The sequence below is a fragment of the Panulirus ornatus genome, chromosome 37 (genome assembly GCF_036320965.1).
Source record: "Panulirus ornatus isolate Po-2019 chromosome 37, ASM3632096v1, whole genome shotgun sequence".
In the NCBI taxonomy this organism is placed as follows: domain Eukaryota; kingdom Metazoa; phylum Arthropoda; class Malacostraca; order Decapoda; family Palinuridae; genus Panulirus; species Panulirus ornatus.
The window spans coordinates 15,847,447-15,865,205 of NC_092260.1; the positions used below are offsets into that span (position 1 = coordinate 15,847,447).

The window sequence follows — 17,759 nt, forward strand, 5'->3', positions numbered from 1 at the left end:
TCTCCCAGTCATTTGTGTTATTTCCCTGCAAAAATCATCCAAATGCCTCTCTCTTCTCTTTCACTAATAATCTTGCTTCTTCATCCCACCATTCACTACCTTTTCTAATTTGCCCACCTCCCATGCCACAAGCATCTTTTGTGCAAGCCATCACTGCTTCCCTTAATACACCCATTCCTCCCCCACTCCCCTTACGTCCTTTGTTCTCACCTTTTTTCATTCTGTACTCAGTCTCTCCTGGTACTTCCTCAAACAAGTCTCCTTCCCAAGCTCACTTACTCTCACCCTTACCCTCACCACTTTCTTTCCCCACTCTCTTCACCACAACATTCTCTCTTGTTTTCTGAAAACCCCTACAAATCTTCATTTTCGCCTCCACAAGATAATGATCAGACATCCCTCCAGTTGCACCTCTTAGCACATTAACATCCTAAAGTCTCTCTTTCACATGGCTATCAATTAACACATAATCCAGTAATGCTCTTACATATATCTCTCTTTTTAAACCAGGTATTCCCAATCACCAGTCCTTTTTCAGCACATAAATCTACAAGCTCTTCACCATTTCCATTTACAACATTGAATACCCCATGTACACCAATTATTCCCTCAACTGCCACATTACTCACCTTTGCATTCAAATCACCCACCACTATAACCCAGTCTCGTGCATCAAAACTACTAACACACTCACTCAGCTGCTCCCAAAACGCTTGCCTCATGATCTTTCTTCTCATGTCCAGATGCATATGCACCAATAATCACCCATCTCTCTCCATCCACTTTCAGTTTTACCCATATCAATCTAGCTAGAGTTTACTTTCTTACACTCTATCACATACTCCAACCACTCCTATTTCAGGAGTAGTGCTACTCCTTCCCTTGCTCTCATCCTCTCATTAACCCCTGACTTTATTCCCAAGACATTCCGAAACCACTCTTTCCCTTTACCCTTGAGCTTCATTTCACTAAGAGCCAAAACATCCAGGTTCCTTTCCTCAAAAATACTACCTATCTCTCCTTTTTTCTCATCTTGGTTACATCCAAACACATTTAGACACACCAATCTGAGCCTGGGGAATGGCAAGCATATATGAAAAAAATATAATGTTAATGAAGTTATGACATTGCTGAAACAGTTTGTCAGGAATGTAGGCAGAGAAAAAAAGAAGCCTGCAGCTTAACCTTCACTGAGGAGGATTTAGGCGTTATAAAAGTTGAAGAATGTGGGATTAATCTAATATTGAAACAATCTTATATTGTTGGGAATAAAGTTATTTGTATTAGGCTTTGGTTAAGAGGTATACTGGATGTATATATCTGATAGTTTGTTTTGCTTTACCTGACTGAATTTGATGGATTGCTTTAAGAAGAGAAGGCATGATTATCCAAAGCAAAGAGCATTTTTATTTCTTTGGCTTTTCTAGTGGATGGACTGTGATGAATCATGTCTTTGACCTATTTATTTTTGTTCTCCTTCTGATAAATCATAACACATTAATCCTTTTCAGATATCCTGTCAATGCTTGCAAATGCTGATTTTTTTGTTATTTACTTTTTAGGTGTCCGGCCAACTCCTCAAGAATTTGATAATGAAGTTATGACAATGTTGAAAGAATTTGTCAGAAATGAAGATAGAGAGAACAGAACCCTGCAGCCTGACCTCCATTGATTAGGATTGAGGTATCATAAAAGCTGAAGGAAAATGTGAAGATTAATATGAAATAGTCTTATACTGTTAGGTGTAAATAGGTATCTTTCCTAAGATAGAGAGAACAGAACCCTGCAGCCTGACCTCCATTGATTAGGATTGAGGTATCATAAAAGCTGAAGGAAAATGTGAAGATTAATATGAAATAGTCTTATACTGTTAGGTGTAAATAGGTATCTTTCCTAAGGTGTTAGTTAACAAGTATGTTACGTTTTATCTGACAGTTTCGGGGTTTCTGTAAGGAGAGAAGACATGATTTTAGGAAGCAAAAAGCACCCATAAGCACTTTATTAAACATAGTATAAAAATTTTCCTTGGGCTTGTCAGGTGGATGGATTGTGACTTATTGTCTTTTGCCTACTTTTTTCACTCTAGTTGATACATCATAACAGCTGTTGATGAATTTCAGTATCTGAATGTGTGTGCTTCAGTAGGTAAGTGCCATTCTTACCAGTTGGTGGGAAGCTGCACAGTAACATAATAGTATTTGGTATATTGGTCTTATTCAGATTCTATAACTTTGAAGTTTTCATCTAGACTGTGGATGATATGAAATATATAAACTTCCAAGGTGACATATGGCCAAAATTGTTTTGTAAATGTAATGATATTCAAAAATTCTTCCTTTCCTACCTGTTTGCTGTTTCTGCGCTAGTGAAGTAGCACCAGGGATAGATGAAAAAAAGGCCTCACTCACTCACATTGACTTGAGCTACCATGTGTAATGCTCTGAAACAATAGCCCCCAAATTGCAATTAGGCCCTGCACACATTTCCTTGGTAATTTATGGCTACTTCATATGCCTTGGTTTAATCCACTGACAGCATGTCACCCCCTGTAAATTCCACTGCTCCAGTTCACTCTGTCCCAAGCATGTCTTTCATGCCCCGAATACTCATTATCTTTTTTACTCCATTCTTCTGTTTCCAGTTTTGTTACCCCCTTCTCCTTCTCCTTTCAATAGTGGTGCATATTTCTTCTTTGTCAACCTCTCTTTGCTCATTATCTCCATTTGTCCAAACCATTTCAGCACACCCACTTCAGCTTTCTCAACAATACTCTTATCATTGCCACACTCTCTCTTACCCTATCATGACTTACACCACATGATGTCTTCAAGCATATCATTTTCTACGCATGCACCCTTCTCTGTACATGGTCATTTTCTTCCCTGGTTCCATTTGCTGTCATATCCACTCCCAGATATCTAAAGCACTTCACTTTCTCCGATTTTTCTCCATTCAAACTCTCTCCCTATCCAACCTGTCCCTCTGTTCGGTACCAAACCTAATAACTGCTTTATTACATTTACTTTCAACTTCCTCCTTTCACACACACTTACTAAACTCATTCACCAACTTTTGCAGTTTCTCAGTTGAATCTGCCACCATTGCAGTGATATCAGCAAACAACAGCTGACTCACCTTCCACGCCTCATTACCTCCAGCAGACTACATACTCACCCCTTTCTCCATTGCATTTACATATATTATTATATTTTTTGTTACAATTGATTGCCATTTGCCAGGTTAGCAAGGTAGCATCAAGAAACAGGTGAAGAAAGACCCATCCGCTTACATACACATATATGCACATACACATATACATATACATATATTCATTTATTTATTATACTTGATCGCTGTTTCCCTCATCAGCAAGGTGGTACCAGGAAACAGACATAATCACATATATATATATATATATATATATATATATATATATATATCTTTCATATATATATATATATATATATATATATATTTTTTTTTATACTTTGTCGCTGTCTCCCGCGTTTGCGAGGTAGCGCAAGGAAACAGACGAAAGAAATGGCCCAACCCACCCCCATACACATGTATATACATACGTCCACACACGCAAATATACATACCTACACAGCTTTCCATGGTTTACCCCAGATGCTTCACATGCCTTGATTCAATCCACTGACAGCACGTCAACCCCGGTATACCACATCGCTCCAATTCACTCTATTCCTTGCCCTCCTTTCACCCTCCTGCATGTTCAGGCCCCGATCACACAAAATCTTTTTCACTCCATCTTTCCACCTCCAGTTTGGTCTCCCTCTTCTCCTTGCTCCCTTCACCTCCGACACATATATCCTCTTGGTCAATCTTTCCTCACTCATCCTCTCCATGTGCCCAAACCACTTCAAAACACCCTCTTCTGCTCTCTCAACCACGCTCTTTTTATTTCCACACATCTCTCTTACCCTTACGTTACTCACTCGATCAAACCACCTCACACCACACATTGTCCTCAAACATCTCATTTCCAGCACATCCATCCTCCTGCGCACAACTCTATCCATAGCCCACGCCTCGCAACCATACAACATTGTTGGAACCACTATTCCTTCAAACATACCCATTTTTGCTTTCCGAGATAATGTTCTCAACTTCCACACATTCTTCAAGGCCCCCAGAATTTTCGCCCCCTCCCCCACCCTATGATCCACTTCCGCTTCCATGGTTCCATCCGCTGCCAGATCCACTCCCAGATATCTAAAACACTTCACTTCCTCCAGTTTTTCTCCATTCAAACTCACCTCCCAATATATATATATATATATATATATATATATATTTTTCTTTCATATATATATATATATATATATATATATACACACATATAAATGCCCATCATTTTACATACATGTCAACATATATACACATGTACGTATTCATACGTGCTTGCCTTCGTCCATTCCGAACACCACTCCACCCCACAGGAAACAGCATCGCTGTCCCCTGCTTCATGTGAGATATCGATGAGATAGTGCCACAAAAACAGACAGAGGCATGCAAGGAATAGAGTATATAAAATAAATATTGTTATATACATATTTATTTATGTATTATTCTTTGTTGCTGTATCCCGCGTTAGCGAGGTAGCGCAAGGAAACAGACGAAAGAATGGCCCAACCCACCCACATACACATGTATATACATAAATGCCCACACACACACATACATACCTATACATTTCAACATGTACATATATACACATGTACATGTTCATACATGCTGCCTTCATCCATTCCTGCCACACATGAAATGGCACCACACCTTTCCCTGCATGTGTGCGAGGTAGCGCTAGGAAAAGGCAACAAAGGCCACATTCGTTCACACTCGGTCTCTAGCTGTCATGCATAATGCACCGATACCACAGCTCCCACAAAACTTTCCATGGTTTACCCCAGATGCTTCACATGCCGTGGTTCAATCCATTGACAGCATGTTGACCCTGGTATACCATATCATTCCAATTCACTCTATTCCTTGCACGCCTTTCACCCTCCTGTATGTTCTGGCCCCAATCGCCCAAAATCTTTTTCACTTCATTCTTCCACCTCCAATTTGGTCTCCCACTTCTCGTTCCCTTCACCTCTGATACATATATCTTCTTTGTCAATCTTTCCTCACTCATTTTCTCCATGTGACCAAACCATCTCAATACACCCTCTTCTGCTCTCTCAACCACACTTTTTATATTACCACACATCTCTTACCCTTTCATTACTTACTTGATCAAACCACTTCACATATTGTCCCCAAACATCTCATTTCCAACATATCCACCCTCCTCTGCACAACCCTATCTATAGCCCATGTCTCACAACCATATAAAATTGTTGGAACCACTATTCCTTCAAACATACCCATTTTTGCTCTCTAAGATAACGTTCTCGCCTTCTCACATTCTTCAACGCTCCCAGAACCATCACCCCATCCCCCACCCTGTGACTTACTTCCGCTTCCATGGTTCCATCCGCTGCCAAATCCACTCCCAGATATCTAAAACACTTCACTCCCTCCAGTTTTTCTCCATTCAAACTTACCTACCAATTTACTTTTCCCTCAAACCTACTGAACCTAATGACCTTGCTTTTATTCACATTTCTTCTTTCTTACACTTTACTAAACTCAGTCACCAACTTCTGCAGTTTCTCACCCGAATCATCCACCAGTGCTGTATTATTAGCGAACAACAACTGACTCACTTCCCAAACCCACTCAACCACAACAGACTGCATACTTGCCCCTCTTTCCAAAATTGTTGCATTCACCTCCCTAACAACCCCATCCATAAACAAATTAAACAACCATAGAGACATCATGCACCCCTGCCGCAAACCGACATTCACTGGGAACCAATCACTTTCCTTTCTTCCTACTCTTACACATGCCTTACATCCTCGATAAAAACTTTTCACTGCTTCTAGCAATTTACCTCCCACACCATTATACTCTTAATACCTTCCACCGGGCATCTCTATCAACTCTTATCATGTGCCTTCTCCAGATCCATAAATGCTACTTACAAATCCATGTGTTTTTCTAAGTATTTCTCACATACATTCTTCAAAGCAAACACCTGATCCACACATCCTCTACCACTTCTGAAACCACACTGCTCTTCCCCAATCTAATGCTCTGTACATGCTTTGACCCTGTCAAATCAATACCCTCCCATATAATTTCCCAGGAATACTCAACAAACTTATACCTTTGTAATTTGAACACTCACCTTTATCCCCTTTGCCTTTGTACAATGGCACTATGCATGTATGTATACATTGAAATGTATAGGTATGTATATGTGCGTGTATGGGTGTTTATGTATATATGTGCGTATTTGGGTGGGTTGGGCCATTCTTTCATGTTTCTTTGCGCTACCTCGCTAATGCGGGAGACAGTGACAAAGTATAACATAATGATAAAAATATATATATATATCCAATGTTGTATGGTTGCGAGGCGTGGGCTATGGATAGAGTTGTGTGCAGGAGGGTGGATGTGCTGGAAATGAGATGTTTGAGGACAATATGTGGTGTGAGGTGGTTTGATCGAGTAAGTAACAGTAGGGTAAGAGAGATGTGTGGTAATAAAAAGAGTGTGGTTGAGAGAGCAGAAGAGGGTGTTTTGAAATGGTTTGGTCACATGGAGAGAATGAGTGAGGACAGATTGACCAAGAGGTTATATGTGTCAGAGGTGGAGGGAACGAGAAGTGGGAGACCAAATTGGAGGTGGAAAGATGGAGTGAAAACAATTTTGAGTGATCGGGGCCTGAACATGCACGAGGGTGAAAGGCGTGCAAGGAATAGAGTGAATTGGAATGATGTGGTATACCAGGGTCGATGTGCTGTCAGTGGATTGAACCAGGGTATGTGAAGCGTCTGGGGTAAACCATGGAAAGTTTTGTGGGGCCCGGATGTGGAAAGGGAGCTGTGGTTTCGGTGCATTATTACATGACAGCTAGAGACTGAGTGTGAACGAATGGGGCCTTTGTTGTCTTTTCCTAGTGCTACCTCGCACACATGAGGGGGAGGGTGTTGTTATTCCATGTGTGGTGGGGTGGCAATGGGAATGAATAAAGGCCGACAGTATGAATTATGTACATGGGTATATATGTATATGTCTGTGTGTGTATATATATATGTATACATTGAGATGTATAGGTATGTATATGTGCTGTGTGTGTATATACATGTGTATGTGGGTGGGTTGGGCTATCTGAACTATCACTAGCTGTCTAGCAACCACAAATACTCAGCACTTGTGCAACTGTACAAAAATACTTCCAGTATACCCTTATTTCAGTATGCTCGGCTAACACTTCTTTGTAAGAGCCCAAGTCCCTTCATGCTCAAACCTTATCATAACAAATCACCGAGTAGAAACAAAAAACTCCCCCTGCTTCACACTAGCAACCTATGTTCACAGATACCCCCCTTCCTAACAAACACAGATTTACATATAGCAGGACATTCTTCAAGTTTGCTGTAGGAGTTCCATAGAAAGGGTATCTGGAAATGGAAAGTATAGGTATATATGATATGCTTGGTAGCTGAAACATGCAATCAGTGTTTCAAGAGTCTTACTGTTTTTCTGTTCACAAGCCTTGCTCTATGATAAAATTCCATTATTCAGAACTACATATTGATTATAAAAGTGGAATTAACATTTGCTAATTGTACTATTGCAATAAATTTCTCATCTTGATAAAGAAACAAATCACAGACAGACTTAGGTCTGATGAGGCAGCATTGTTGTTCTACTTATTTAGCCCTTTCCCTATTACTTGGATAAAAAGTAATGGTCTGAAGTTTAATCACAACACTGGTCTACTTACTTTTACCAAGCATAAAGAGTCGATTGATACGCATTTCTAACAAATAAGTTATAATCTATGGTACCCCTAAAGTAAAAGTTTATTCACTCAAAATGATCAGTGAAATCCACAGAAGTGAAATAAAACTTTATGGTTTTCACATACCCCACAAGTCAGTGGGGTATGTGGATTCAGTATGATAAAGTTTAGAGAACAGGCTCTCAAAGTTACTCAAAAGATAAAAGAACTTTAAAAGTAGGTTCAGTGAAAATGTAGTTCTTTATAATTTTTTGTAACTTGTTAAATGTGCAGGTATATAAAAACTGGATTCTGCTATATGAGATTATGCAGTTATACAAAGCAATTGAAAAAATTTGAGTGATTCTGGTGGAGGACAATTTTGGATTTGTCTGAATCACTTGTAGGTATCCATGCAGTTGATAGAAGTATCTGAATAATCTTTACCATAATAACATTCCAAATTCAGTCTCATCTATTAAGTACAGATAAAATATGTAGAAAGTACATTGGGCTCAATACACCAGATTTTTTTTTTTAACTTCATCGGAATGATTACACTAATTTTGAAAATGAGAAGACTCTTAAGCTTAACAAAATTATTTATAATAACAAAACATCCTGTACATAAAATATACATTTACACCATGTCTCATTATACTAATTTTGTTCTAATTTAAAGCCAAGAATGATAGGGACAGCAAATATGCAACTTAACCTAGATAATAACAAGCTAATGGAAAGAAAGATATGATATATAGGAAACTTGGAATGTTAGAACTTTTCACAGGAAATATAAAATCTGCTATACTGTACTCTTGGGTACATAATCATGGATGACATTCTAAGTAAGCAATGAGAAAAATGTGGAAATATCGAATTTTTTTTGTTGATATAGGATATCACTAAAAATAGAAGGTATTTAGTGTGCTTAAATCTGTTTTGTAGATAAGCTATTATTTTAAGCATGTATCAAAGATGGTAAATTTTACTTTCAGGACACCATAGAGAATTGAAATATTTGTGGAAGATGACAGGACATGTGAAAAGCTCACCAAACTAACCCCAGTAGCAAAGACTTACACTTCTAGTGTCATAGATTACATGACACCATAATTCCAACACTGCACCATTGGTCAAAAACCATTAATACTGCAGACTGTCATACTCTGTGGTAACCTGCAACTAACATTAACCAGCATATATTGTAATAAATCTTGACCGTGGGAAGCTAGGTGAGATTTTCATGGGTTCTACTGATTGTTTTTCAACTTTTGTTAGTTAATATACCTCATATTCCTAATGATTTAGCCCTTTCCCTATCACATTATAATATTGGATAAAAATTAATGGTACAAAATTTATTCTTACAGCACTGGTCTACATAATTTATGTGTAACAAGTCCATTGATATGTTTCTTCCAAATCATAAGTCTTATCTGTGGTACCCTTGTTAAATTTACCCTAACATTGCAAAATGATCAGTCAGTGAAATCCACAGAAGACGGGAGTAAAACTCTATGGTTATCACATACTCCCAAAAGTTAAAACAGTTCTCATTACAGGATTCAGCATGATATGGTTAGATAACAGGCACTGAAAGTTACTTAGTGCATTACACAAAAGGAGAAAAACATTGAGTGAAATAACTATGATATACTAAATGATTTTCTGATAATGGAAAAATTACAAGTTTTTAAGGATGAGGCACTTACAATACTACTTTATACAGATATGATAAAAGATTATCACTAATAAGCAGGGTAGTAACAGTATGAAATAAGAAATGAAATTATCCATGGTAATATGTTACTAGAATGAAAAGTCACTATACTTGCCTATCAAAAGTGACAACACTACCTGGACTCAAAAGTTTCCAATTCATGGTTTCCAATGTCCAAGAACAATGATAATACTGAGCAGTTATCCATGGAAAACAAGGCTATCAAGAAAAAGGGGATACTGAATACATAAGTCATTTAAGTTCAAAACAGCAAACAAATAACAATAAACAGGAACAGAAATGAAATATCAAGAAGCACGAATAACTGGAAGACTGCATTAGAATAGAGAGTAAGAAAAAAGGTACACAACAGTAGAACACACTGTGAACCTTTACATAAAATTTTTCCGTCATGCTAAACACTACCTTTTGTACACTGCGAACTTTCACTATGGAAGCAATATTATTTTTTTTTTTACACTGGTTTACTATGATGGTAGTAAGAGAGAACAGTAACATCATGGATACTGCAATACCAAATTGAAAATACTGTGGGAAAATGCCTAGTTTTTTCAAGGCAAATAATGAACCAATTTAGTATGCTCTAGGTAAACTATATAATTTTACTTTCACCAATTGATATGCTGAAATCTTTGATGCCATTTAGCAGGAAAGGATTTAAACTTTCTATGCAACAAGAGACTCCTTCAAACTTCGGATGGCAGTGATATAATGAGCACAATAGAGTATGCAGTTCCAGAAACTCCACATGGGCACATAAGGTTTATACACATTTTCATCTGTAAGAAATCAAGAGAAAATATGCAGACTATCAAGTAAAGCTATAGTAAAGGAGACTTGGTGATCCACAAATGCTATAGAGCCATGGCCACTACTGCAGTTACATTAAATTCTTACATTACTGATATATACCAGATTTTCTACCCAATAAACTATAAAAGTATAACATCAAGTTGTTTCACTTCTGTGCCTAATTAACAAATGTAATTCCTCATCATGTTACACAGTACCTCAAAATGAATGAATGTATGAAAGCATAGAAATTCAATGATGTAGGCATCAAAGCCATAATCTTGTTCTATTAGTCAAATAATAATCCGAGTGCCACCCCCTCTAGTAAGGACACTGAATAGAACTTTAAGGAATATATCAAGATAATACATGTACCAAGGAGTGAATAAAGCTCAGACATCAATGTTCTACTTTAAACAGAGCTACCACAAACAAGTTAAATATTTTCTGGATTCCTATTTACTATTTAGATTACAACGTTGCAAGTACTGAATGATTATGGTAGTTTAATGAAAAGCATATACAAAATCTATAATTCTATGCCCATTCATTTGCATCACAAAGTTTTGCTAATGCAGTTCATATATTCATCTGAATACTACATGTAATGAAGTGTTTCAACAAGACCTTACACTTGATTGTATATAATTTTGTTTTAAAAGAAGAAAGTTGAGAGTAAATGTGAATAAGAGCAAGGTTATTAGGTACAGTAGGGTTTGAGGGTCAAGTCAATTGGGAGGTAAGTTTGAATGGAGAAAAACTGGAGGAAGTAAAGTGTTTTAGATATCTCGGAGTGGATCTGGCAGCGGATGGAACCATGGAAGCGGAAGTGAATCATAGGGTGGGGGAGGGGGCAAAAATTCTGGGAGCCTTGAAGAATGTTTGGAAGTCGAGAACATTATCTCGGAAAGCAAAAATGGGTATGTTTGAAGGAATAGTGGTTCCAACAATGTTGTATGGTTGCGAGGCATAGAGTTGTGCACAGGAGGGTGGATGTGCTGGAAATAAGATGTTTGAGGACAATATGTGGTGTGAGGTGGTTTCATCGAGTAAGTAATGTAAGGGTAAGAGAGATGTGTGGTAATAAAAAGAGTGTGGTTGAAAGAGCAGAAGAGGGTGTTTTGAAATTGTTTGGTCACATGGAGAGAATGAGTCAGGAAAGATTGACCAAGAGGATATATGTGTCACAGGTGGAGGGAACGAGATGTGGGAGACCAAATTGGAGGAAAGATGGAGTGAAAAAGATTTTGAGTGATTGGGGCCTGAACATGCAAGAGGGTGAAAGACGTGCAAGGAATAGAGTGAATTGGAACGATGTGGTATACCGGGGTTGACGTGCTGTCAATGGATTGAACCAGGGCATGTGAAGCGTCTGGGGTAAACCATGGAAAGTTCTGTGGGGCCTGGATGTGGAAAGGGAGCTGTGGTTTCGGTGCATTATTACATGCCAGCTAGAGACTGAATGCGAACGAATGGGGCCTTTGTTGTCTTTTCCTAGCATTACCTCGCACACATGTGGGGGGAGGGGGTTGTTATTCCATGTGTGGCGAGGTGACAATGGGAATAAATAAAGGCAGACAGTATGAATTATGTACATGTGTATATATGTATATGTCTGTGTGTGTATATATATGTATACATTGAGATGTATAGGTATGTATATTTGCCTGTGTGGACGTGTGTATGTGGGTGGGTTGGGCCATTATTTTGTCTGTTTCCTTGTGCTACCTCGCTAACTAAACTATGAATCATGCATGTATACTTTTTTGTAGTTGAAGGGCATTACTGTGTGTACATTTGAGAATTATGTAGTTACAAGCAAACTGTGGATATACGAGATGTGGATAACCGAGTCTGCCATTATTATAGTGGTAAGAGCAGAGAATAATATATGAGATCAAACAAATCTACAACTCAAGTACCTTAAACAAGTTGAGATACAGTTACATGATATCTGTTCATATAAAAAAAATCAACAACAGCCATTATCTGGACTAAAAACATATTCATGCCAGCTCTTGATCAAATATTTCAATCATTTTGAGATATGTGCTTACACTGTACAATCATTTTCATTTTGCTAGTTTCAATATACAAGTATTACATGTGGTGTACAATGAAATTATACTGAAAGCACAGAAATAAGCACTTCCAGAAGAAATTTAGAAACAAACATTCTTACTCTCAAAAAGAGTGATATTTATCAATACATCAAGCAAATTTAAGCTTAGTATCCTAATCAATTATTAAACACCCTTCAAGGTGTAAGACCATCACTGCTTTTTACCAAAAAGTTTTGAAGTTAAATGCACAATAACAAGGCAATAAGATCTACTTATATATAGAAAGACCTTTCTGATGAAGTCACGAAAAAATCCCAAACATTAATGGAAGTAAAATACGTTTTAGACAGATTGTGGAACATGTATAAAAATAAATAATACTCTGAAGGTTTAAAATGCTCACTAATTGTACCGTCTGAGTCACATTACATATTTTTGATATGGCATATTATGATAATAGTGTAAAGAAATTCACAACAATCACTTTCACATTACCATATTCTATAGAGTGGAGACTAAAATTAACCAAATCAATAAGGCTATACAGAGAAATGTAATGGCATCAGTTAATGAAGCATTCATTATTCACTCATGTTGTACAACAGATTATTCATGATGGCTACTATCAATAAATTATTGTACTTAAAATTTAATTCAAGTCCTTGTTTATTACTTCATCTATGGTGATTCATAAAATAAAATATCATGATTTCCATAAAAGAAAAACTAAGTATGGGAAAGTACTGAGATGCGTGCATCAAGTTTCTTCCAATCCTCTGAAGAGAGTATGAGTGATGTATGATGTTTTCAATGAATAATGTATTTAGTTTCAATCTGTCCCTTTAAGGTAAGTTCTGGGAATGGACCAAAAACAGTAAGATACACCTATATACAAAAAAAATTAGCACAACCAAATATTGCACAGAAACTGTTGTGATGGATTATAACATGTGAAACTCTGGTAAACAAACTAAAACATCTTATACTGTTACTATGAACTTAAAACAGATCTCACTAGAGCAGAATGGAATCACCTAAACTCTTCTTACAGATCAAATGTATTTCATTTAGAGTACTCTAAATTATACTCCTTTACTCAATTGTAATGGATGTTGGTTAAACCAAATAATTATGAATTACAGCGAGGTACTACCTAATTTAGTATCTAATTATCATGAATAAAATTACAACACATTTAATGATAGGCAATAACTTTTTCAAACTTCTAAGAGACAAAAGGGGAACAATTACATCATTAATGCTTCATGGGAAAGGAGTGTGTAGGTAGTAGTAGTTAGTCAGCCATTGATCAGGAGAGTATATTATCAGTCCTACTCATCAGGGCACTGGGAAGGTTACTGAAGGCTGTGTAGTAGGTAAGCACTTCAATGGGTGTCAAAGGTGCACTCCTCTGACCCAAGTAACTGTCTTTTCTTTCATCCTCACCCACATGTGGACTGCTAGTGTTCTGTCCACAAACATACAATCTCTCCTTGTCATGAACAACACTTAACTTGCATAACTCAGTCTTCGTAACTATACATTTTTCTGCAGAAGCATTAGGTAATAACATTTGGTAGTAGTGGGTAGGAACATAGGCAGTATCATTAGGTAAAAGTAGTAGGTTGGAACATTAGGTAGGAGCCTCAGGAAACACTGCACTAGAGTTACCCTCTACCAGTGGCCTGTCGAGGATGAGGCACTAAAGGCTAAGAAATGGCACTGGAGTTTGTCAGACACTTATGCCATGGCCATCCCCTTGAGGGGAGTTCCCAGAAGGAATGAGTATCAGGAATAGAGACAGATAGATTGGGAGAACAGTTCATAAATCCATAGAGAAAACAGTTTTTACATAATGAATTCAAAAATATTTTGCTTGAAACTAGAGTGGAGCTTAGGCTTAAGCATATATACAAAATGATGTCATTTTCTAATATGCATAACATGCTTTTCATAAAATTAATGTAATCATGATTAAAATCACAGGTCAAAAAATGAGATAAAATACCCAATTCCAAAGACTAAACTCTACAGCTCAATAGACAAATGACTAGTTCTTTCATGAAAATTTTATCATTTCAACATATGGAACAATAAATTTTTTTTTATATATAAAACTGTCATACAAAGGTACATGCAGCAATTCATACCTTGGATGGTTTCTCATATAAACAAAAAAATCAGGATGATGGTGCTAATAAAAAAGTTGTGAGCAATGCAACAAATACACACTTCAGTTCCTTCCATAAATTACTTCTGATGAAAAATTTTAAATTTCTTTAGAAAATGTATTATTTCCACTGCATTAAAATAATAAATTTTGAACTATAACACTAAATAATAAAAATTAATAATAATGTCTATATATTACAATACATAAAGATTTATTCTACATACAATTTGTCTGTAATGAAGCATACTTCATAAGCTGTATCAGTTTCCATTCTGTAATATACAATTTCAGAGCTGCAGTGAGGTAGTGAAGTCAGGTAAGCTGGCCTCCAACCTTACATATTTCTGTGAGGATTACCACAGCTAGTTTACCCCCCCCAAAAAAAAGAAAAAAAAAAAAAAATGGATATTCCATGAAAAAATGTTTTGGCATATATGTTGCATGGATCAGATATTACATTTCCTACCAAAAGACTACAAATAACATCTGTACACAACATGAAAGAATAAAAGTGTGAAATTTCAATGCAAAAATAAATATGAGAATTTCCTTAAATTCTGGCAGAATGTTCATGGTGCAAGTAGTAGAAATGAAGATGATGTGTTACATATCATGTGATCCCTTGCTACTTGTAAGGTTATGATTTTTAATAATGGATTACAAAAAGTCATACTGAATGAGTATATTAGTCTTGTATCACTAAATGTGACAAAACAAACTTGATATATTAATTGGTGGAATGTTAAATGAAGCTGGTGGGGAGTGCGAACAAGGCTGTGGCATCTGAATATTTGATAATATTTCTGAAATACTCCTCCTACTTGTACACTTAAATCACTTGTTTCACAAGCATGCACAATGAATAAGTACACTGTTAGCAAAAGTGTATTACACTGCAAGACCATATTACTGTCATATGAAAAATATTTCCAGAAGAATTTTGCAGTTTTTCATGGGGTCAATGGAAATTTCCTACTATTTCGGATGGTCTTTCAATGTCTTATGGGGTTGTAATGTTTCAGACAATTTTCTTATGGCTCACTGACTACATTAGTATTAAAAGTAAATGAAAATCAATCACTGCAAAATAACAGAAATAAATACTCACCCACACTGCTTGAAAGTTAGTTATTAACTGAAGCATCATCTCACTTCCTAAAAAGATCAGGTGTAATTCTATAGCCCTAAGGGATAGTCTGTGATATCATGTACCACTAAGATTAATTACTGGCAGGAGTAAACATGCACCACAAAACTGGATGGTCACTCTTTGGCATTACTCTACTGGGATGTGACCCTGCCCTTACATGGGCTTATATTAACTTAAAAAAAATAAGCCCATGATACTTTTCAATAACCATCAGGAACCAAAACACTTTAAGAGGGCAGTAGTTAAATTATAGAAAATAGCTCATGTAATAAAATTGAAGCATCTTTCTTGCAATCTGAGGCCTACAAGTGATTACTGAACATCAAACACCAATGAACTGATGTACACAGCTGGTTGGCATGAATGTCTATTTATTTGGTGATGTGCCATTTCAATAAAAGCTGCTGTCCTGAAGTGTTCAAATACACATTAAATGTTAATGTTTATGGTTCTCTGAATTTTTCTCTGGACAATGGAACAAAAAAAGCATATGTGAAAATTAATCATGCAAAGAGCATAAAGTGAAAACAGAAACCTGTTTCACAGCATCAGCATGTATTAATAAGATATTCTATTCAAAAAAAAAATATCTAAACCTTCATTTGTACAGCTGCTATCAGGACATAAATTCTAGACTGAACATCCATAAGAAATCTTAACTACAGATGTTTTGGAACTATATTTCATTCTTTGCAGAACTGTAAAGCCTCTTGTCATACGGACGCATAATACAAACATACCTGCACAAAATACACCATAGGAAAATGTTCCAGTGAGGTGCCTCCACATCAATTGTGAATGTCCAGCTGTTGATTCTGGCGTGACATCTTTGCAATTTCATCCCCCAAGGTGTTAAGATTCTCCTGAGGAATAGAAATGGAAAAAATTTTCATCACTTAAGTGACATCTTTATATTCTAACCATGAGTAAGTCATACTGAAACCATATTTCCTGAGTTAACTATGGGATATAATAATTCAACTGAAATTTAACCTTTTCATGTTTCATGTATTAATTCATGGAGATAATATTTGGATGCGATACAACTAATCATATGTAATTATATTTCTTAGCCTTTCTTCTCAATGATACTACACTTCAAACCACCAATTACATATTACCATAGAGGTGACATATGCCAAGGTTCTGGATAGATGGGAGCTGTGGCATAAATTGTCAAGGCAAATATGATTTGTTGATGTGTTTTTCATGCAACCTTTATATATTTTCCAGGGAAATAATGAAGGCTATCACTGAAAGAATATATGAGTAAAGGTCATCTCATTCACAGATATGGAGAAAGAAAATTAACAGGTGTAGAGGTGATGTATGAAGCAAATGCCAAATGAAAAGATATGGTATAACAGCTGACGTGCACATTAGTGATGTACGTAGGAATCTTCAAGCAGATAATATCTCAAATATGTCAAAAAAGTGAGTTAAGGGGAAAACCCAGCATCATACATGTCATATTGATATGGGAATGTTATGCACCATGCACTTTTTATTGTCTTTGAATAGTTACTGATTTCTGTCATAACAGGATTAAATTTTTTTCAGAATATCACTATCAAATAAAAGTTTGCAAAGAATATTCACTCTTTCAGGGGATTTATTTCTTTATTTCTCAAAGCTAACTAGAGAAAATGAAAACTGTGGTTTCTAGAATGTTTATGATCTCTACTATTCATGCTTTCCAGTGTTCTATATAACAACTTGCTCTGACACAAGAAACAACAGATATATTCAAATGGATAAAAGAAACACTGCTGCACATATACATTAGGAAAAATTCTACAATGATATGAACTTTAATCCCATTCCCTCTCATACAGTGTGGATAAGTGTAAGGCTCTTACAGCGTCATCATATAAATCACAGCACCTTGCTGCTTCATTATTATGTTTTTTGTACAGTGAATTTAGCCTTTTTATAATGATTCCATGGTAAATAAGTTGTCTCAGGCAGTGGAA

At 36.5% G+C, this 17,759-nt stretch overlaps 2 protein-coding genes across 7 annotated transcripts in view; one reads left to right on the forward strand and one right to left on the reverse strand.

Annotated features, from left to right (window-relative positions):
* The window catches only part of LOC139760535 (succinate dehydrogenase assembly factor 2, mitochondrial-like), a 38,692-nt gene extending 28,136 nt beyond the window's left edge, over positions 1-10,556 (forward strand). For both annotated transcript variants that reach the window (XM_071683848.1, XM_071683849.1), the window contains exon 4: positions 1,563-10,556. In XM_071683848.1, coding sequence (XP_071539949.1) covers positions 1,563-1,672 — 110 coding nt within the window. In that variant the 3' untranslated portion in view covers positions 1,673-10,556. The remainder of the gene's footprint in view (positions 1-1,562) is intronic.
* The window catches only part of LOC139760534 (coiled-coil domain-containing protein 186-like), a 44,035-nt gene continuing 34,724 nt past the window's right edge, over positions 8,449-17,759 (reverse strand). For 4 of the 5 annotated variants that reach the window (XM_071683845.1, XM_071683841.1, XM_071683842.1 and 1 more), the window contains one exon: positions 8,449-16,649. In XM_071683845.1, the coding sequence (XP_071539946.1) occupies positions 16,575-16,649 (75 nt within the window). In that variant the 3' untranslated portion in view covers positions 8,449-16,574. The remainder of the gene's footprint in view (positions 16,650-17,759) is intronic. The other variant, XM_071683843.1, reaches the window with a different exon arrangement.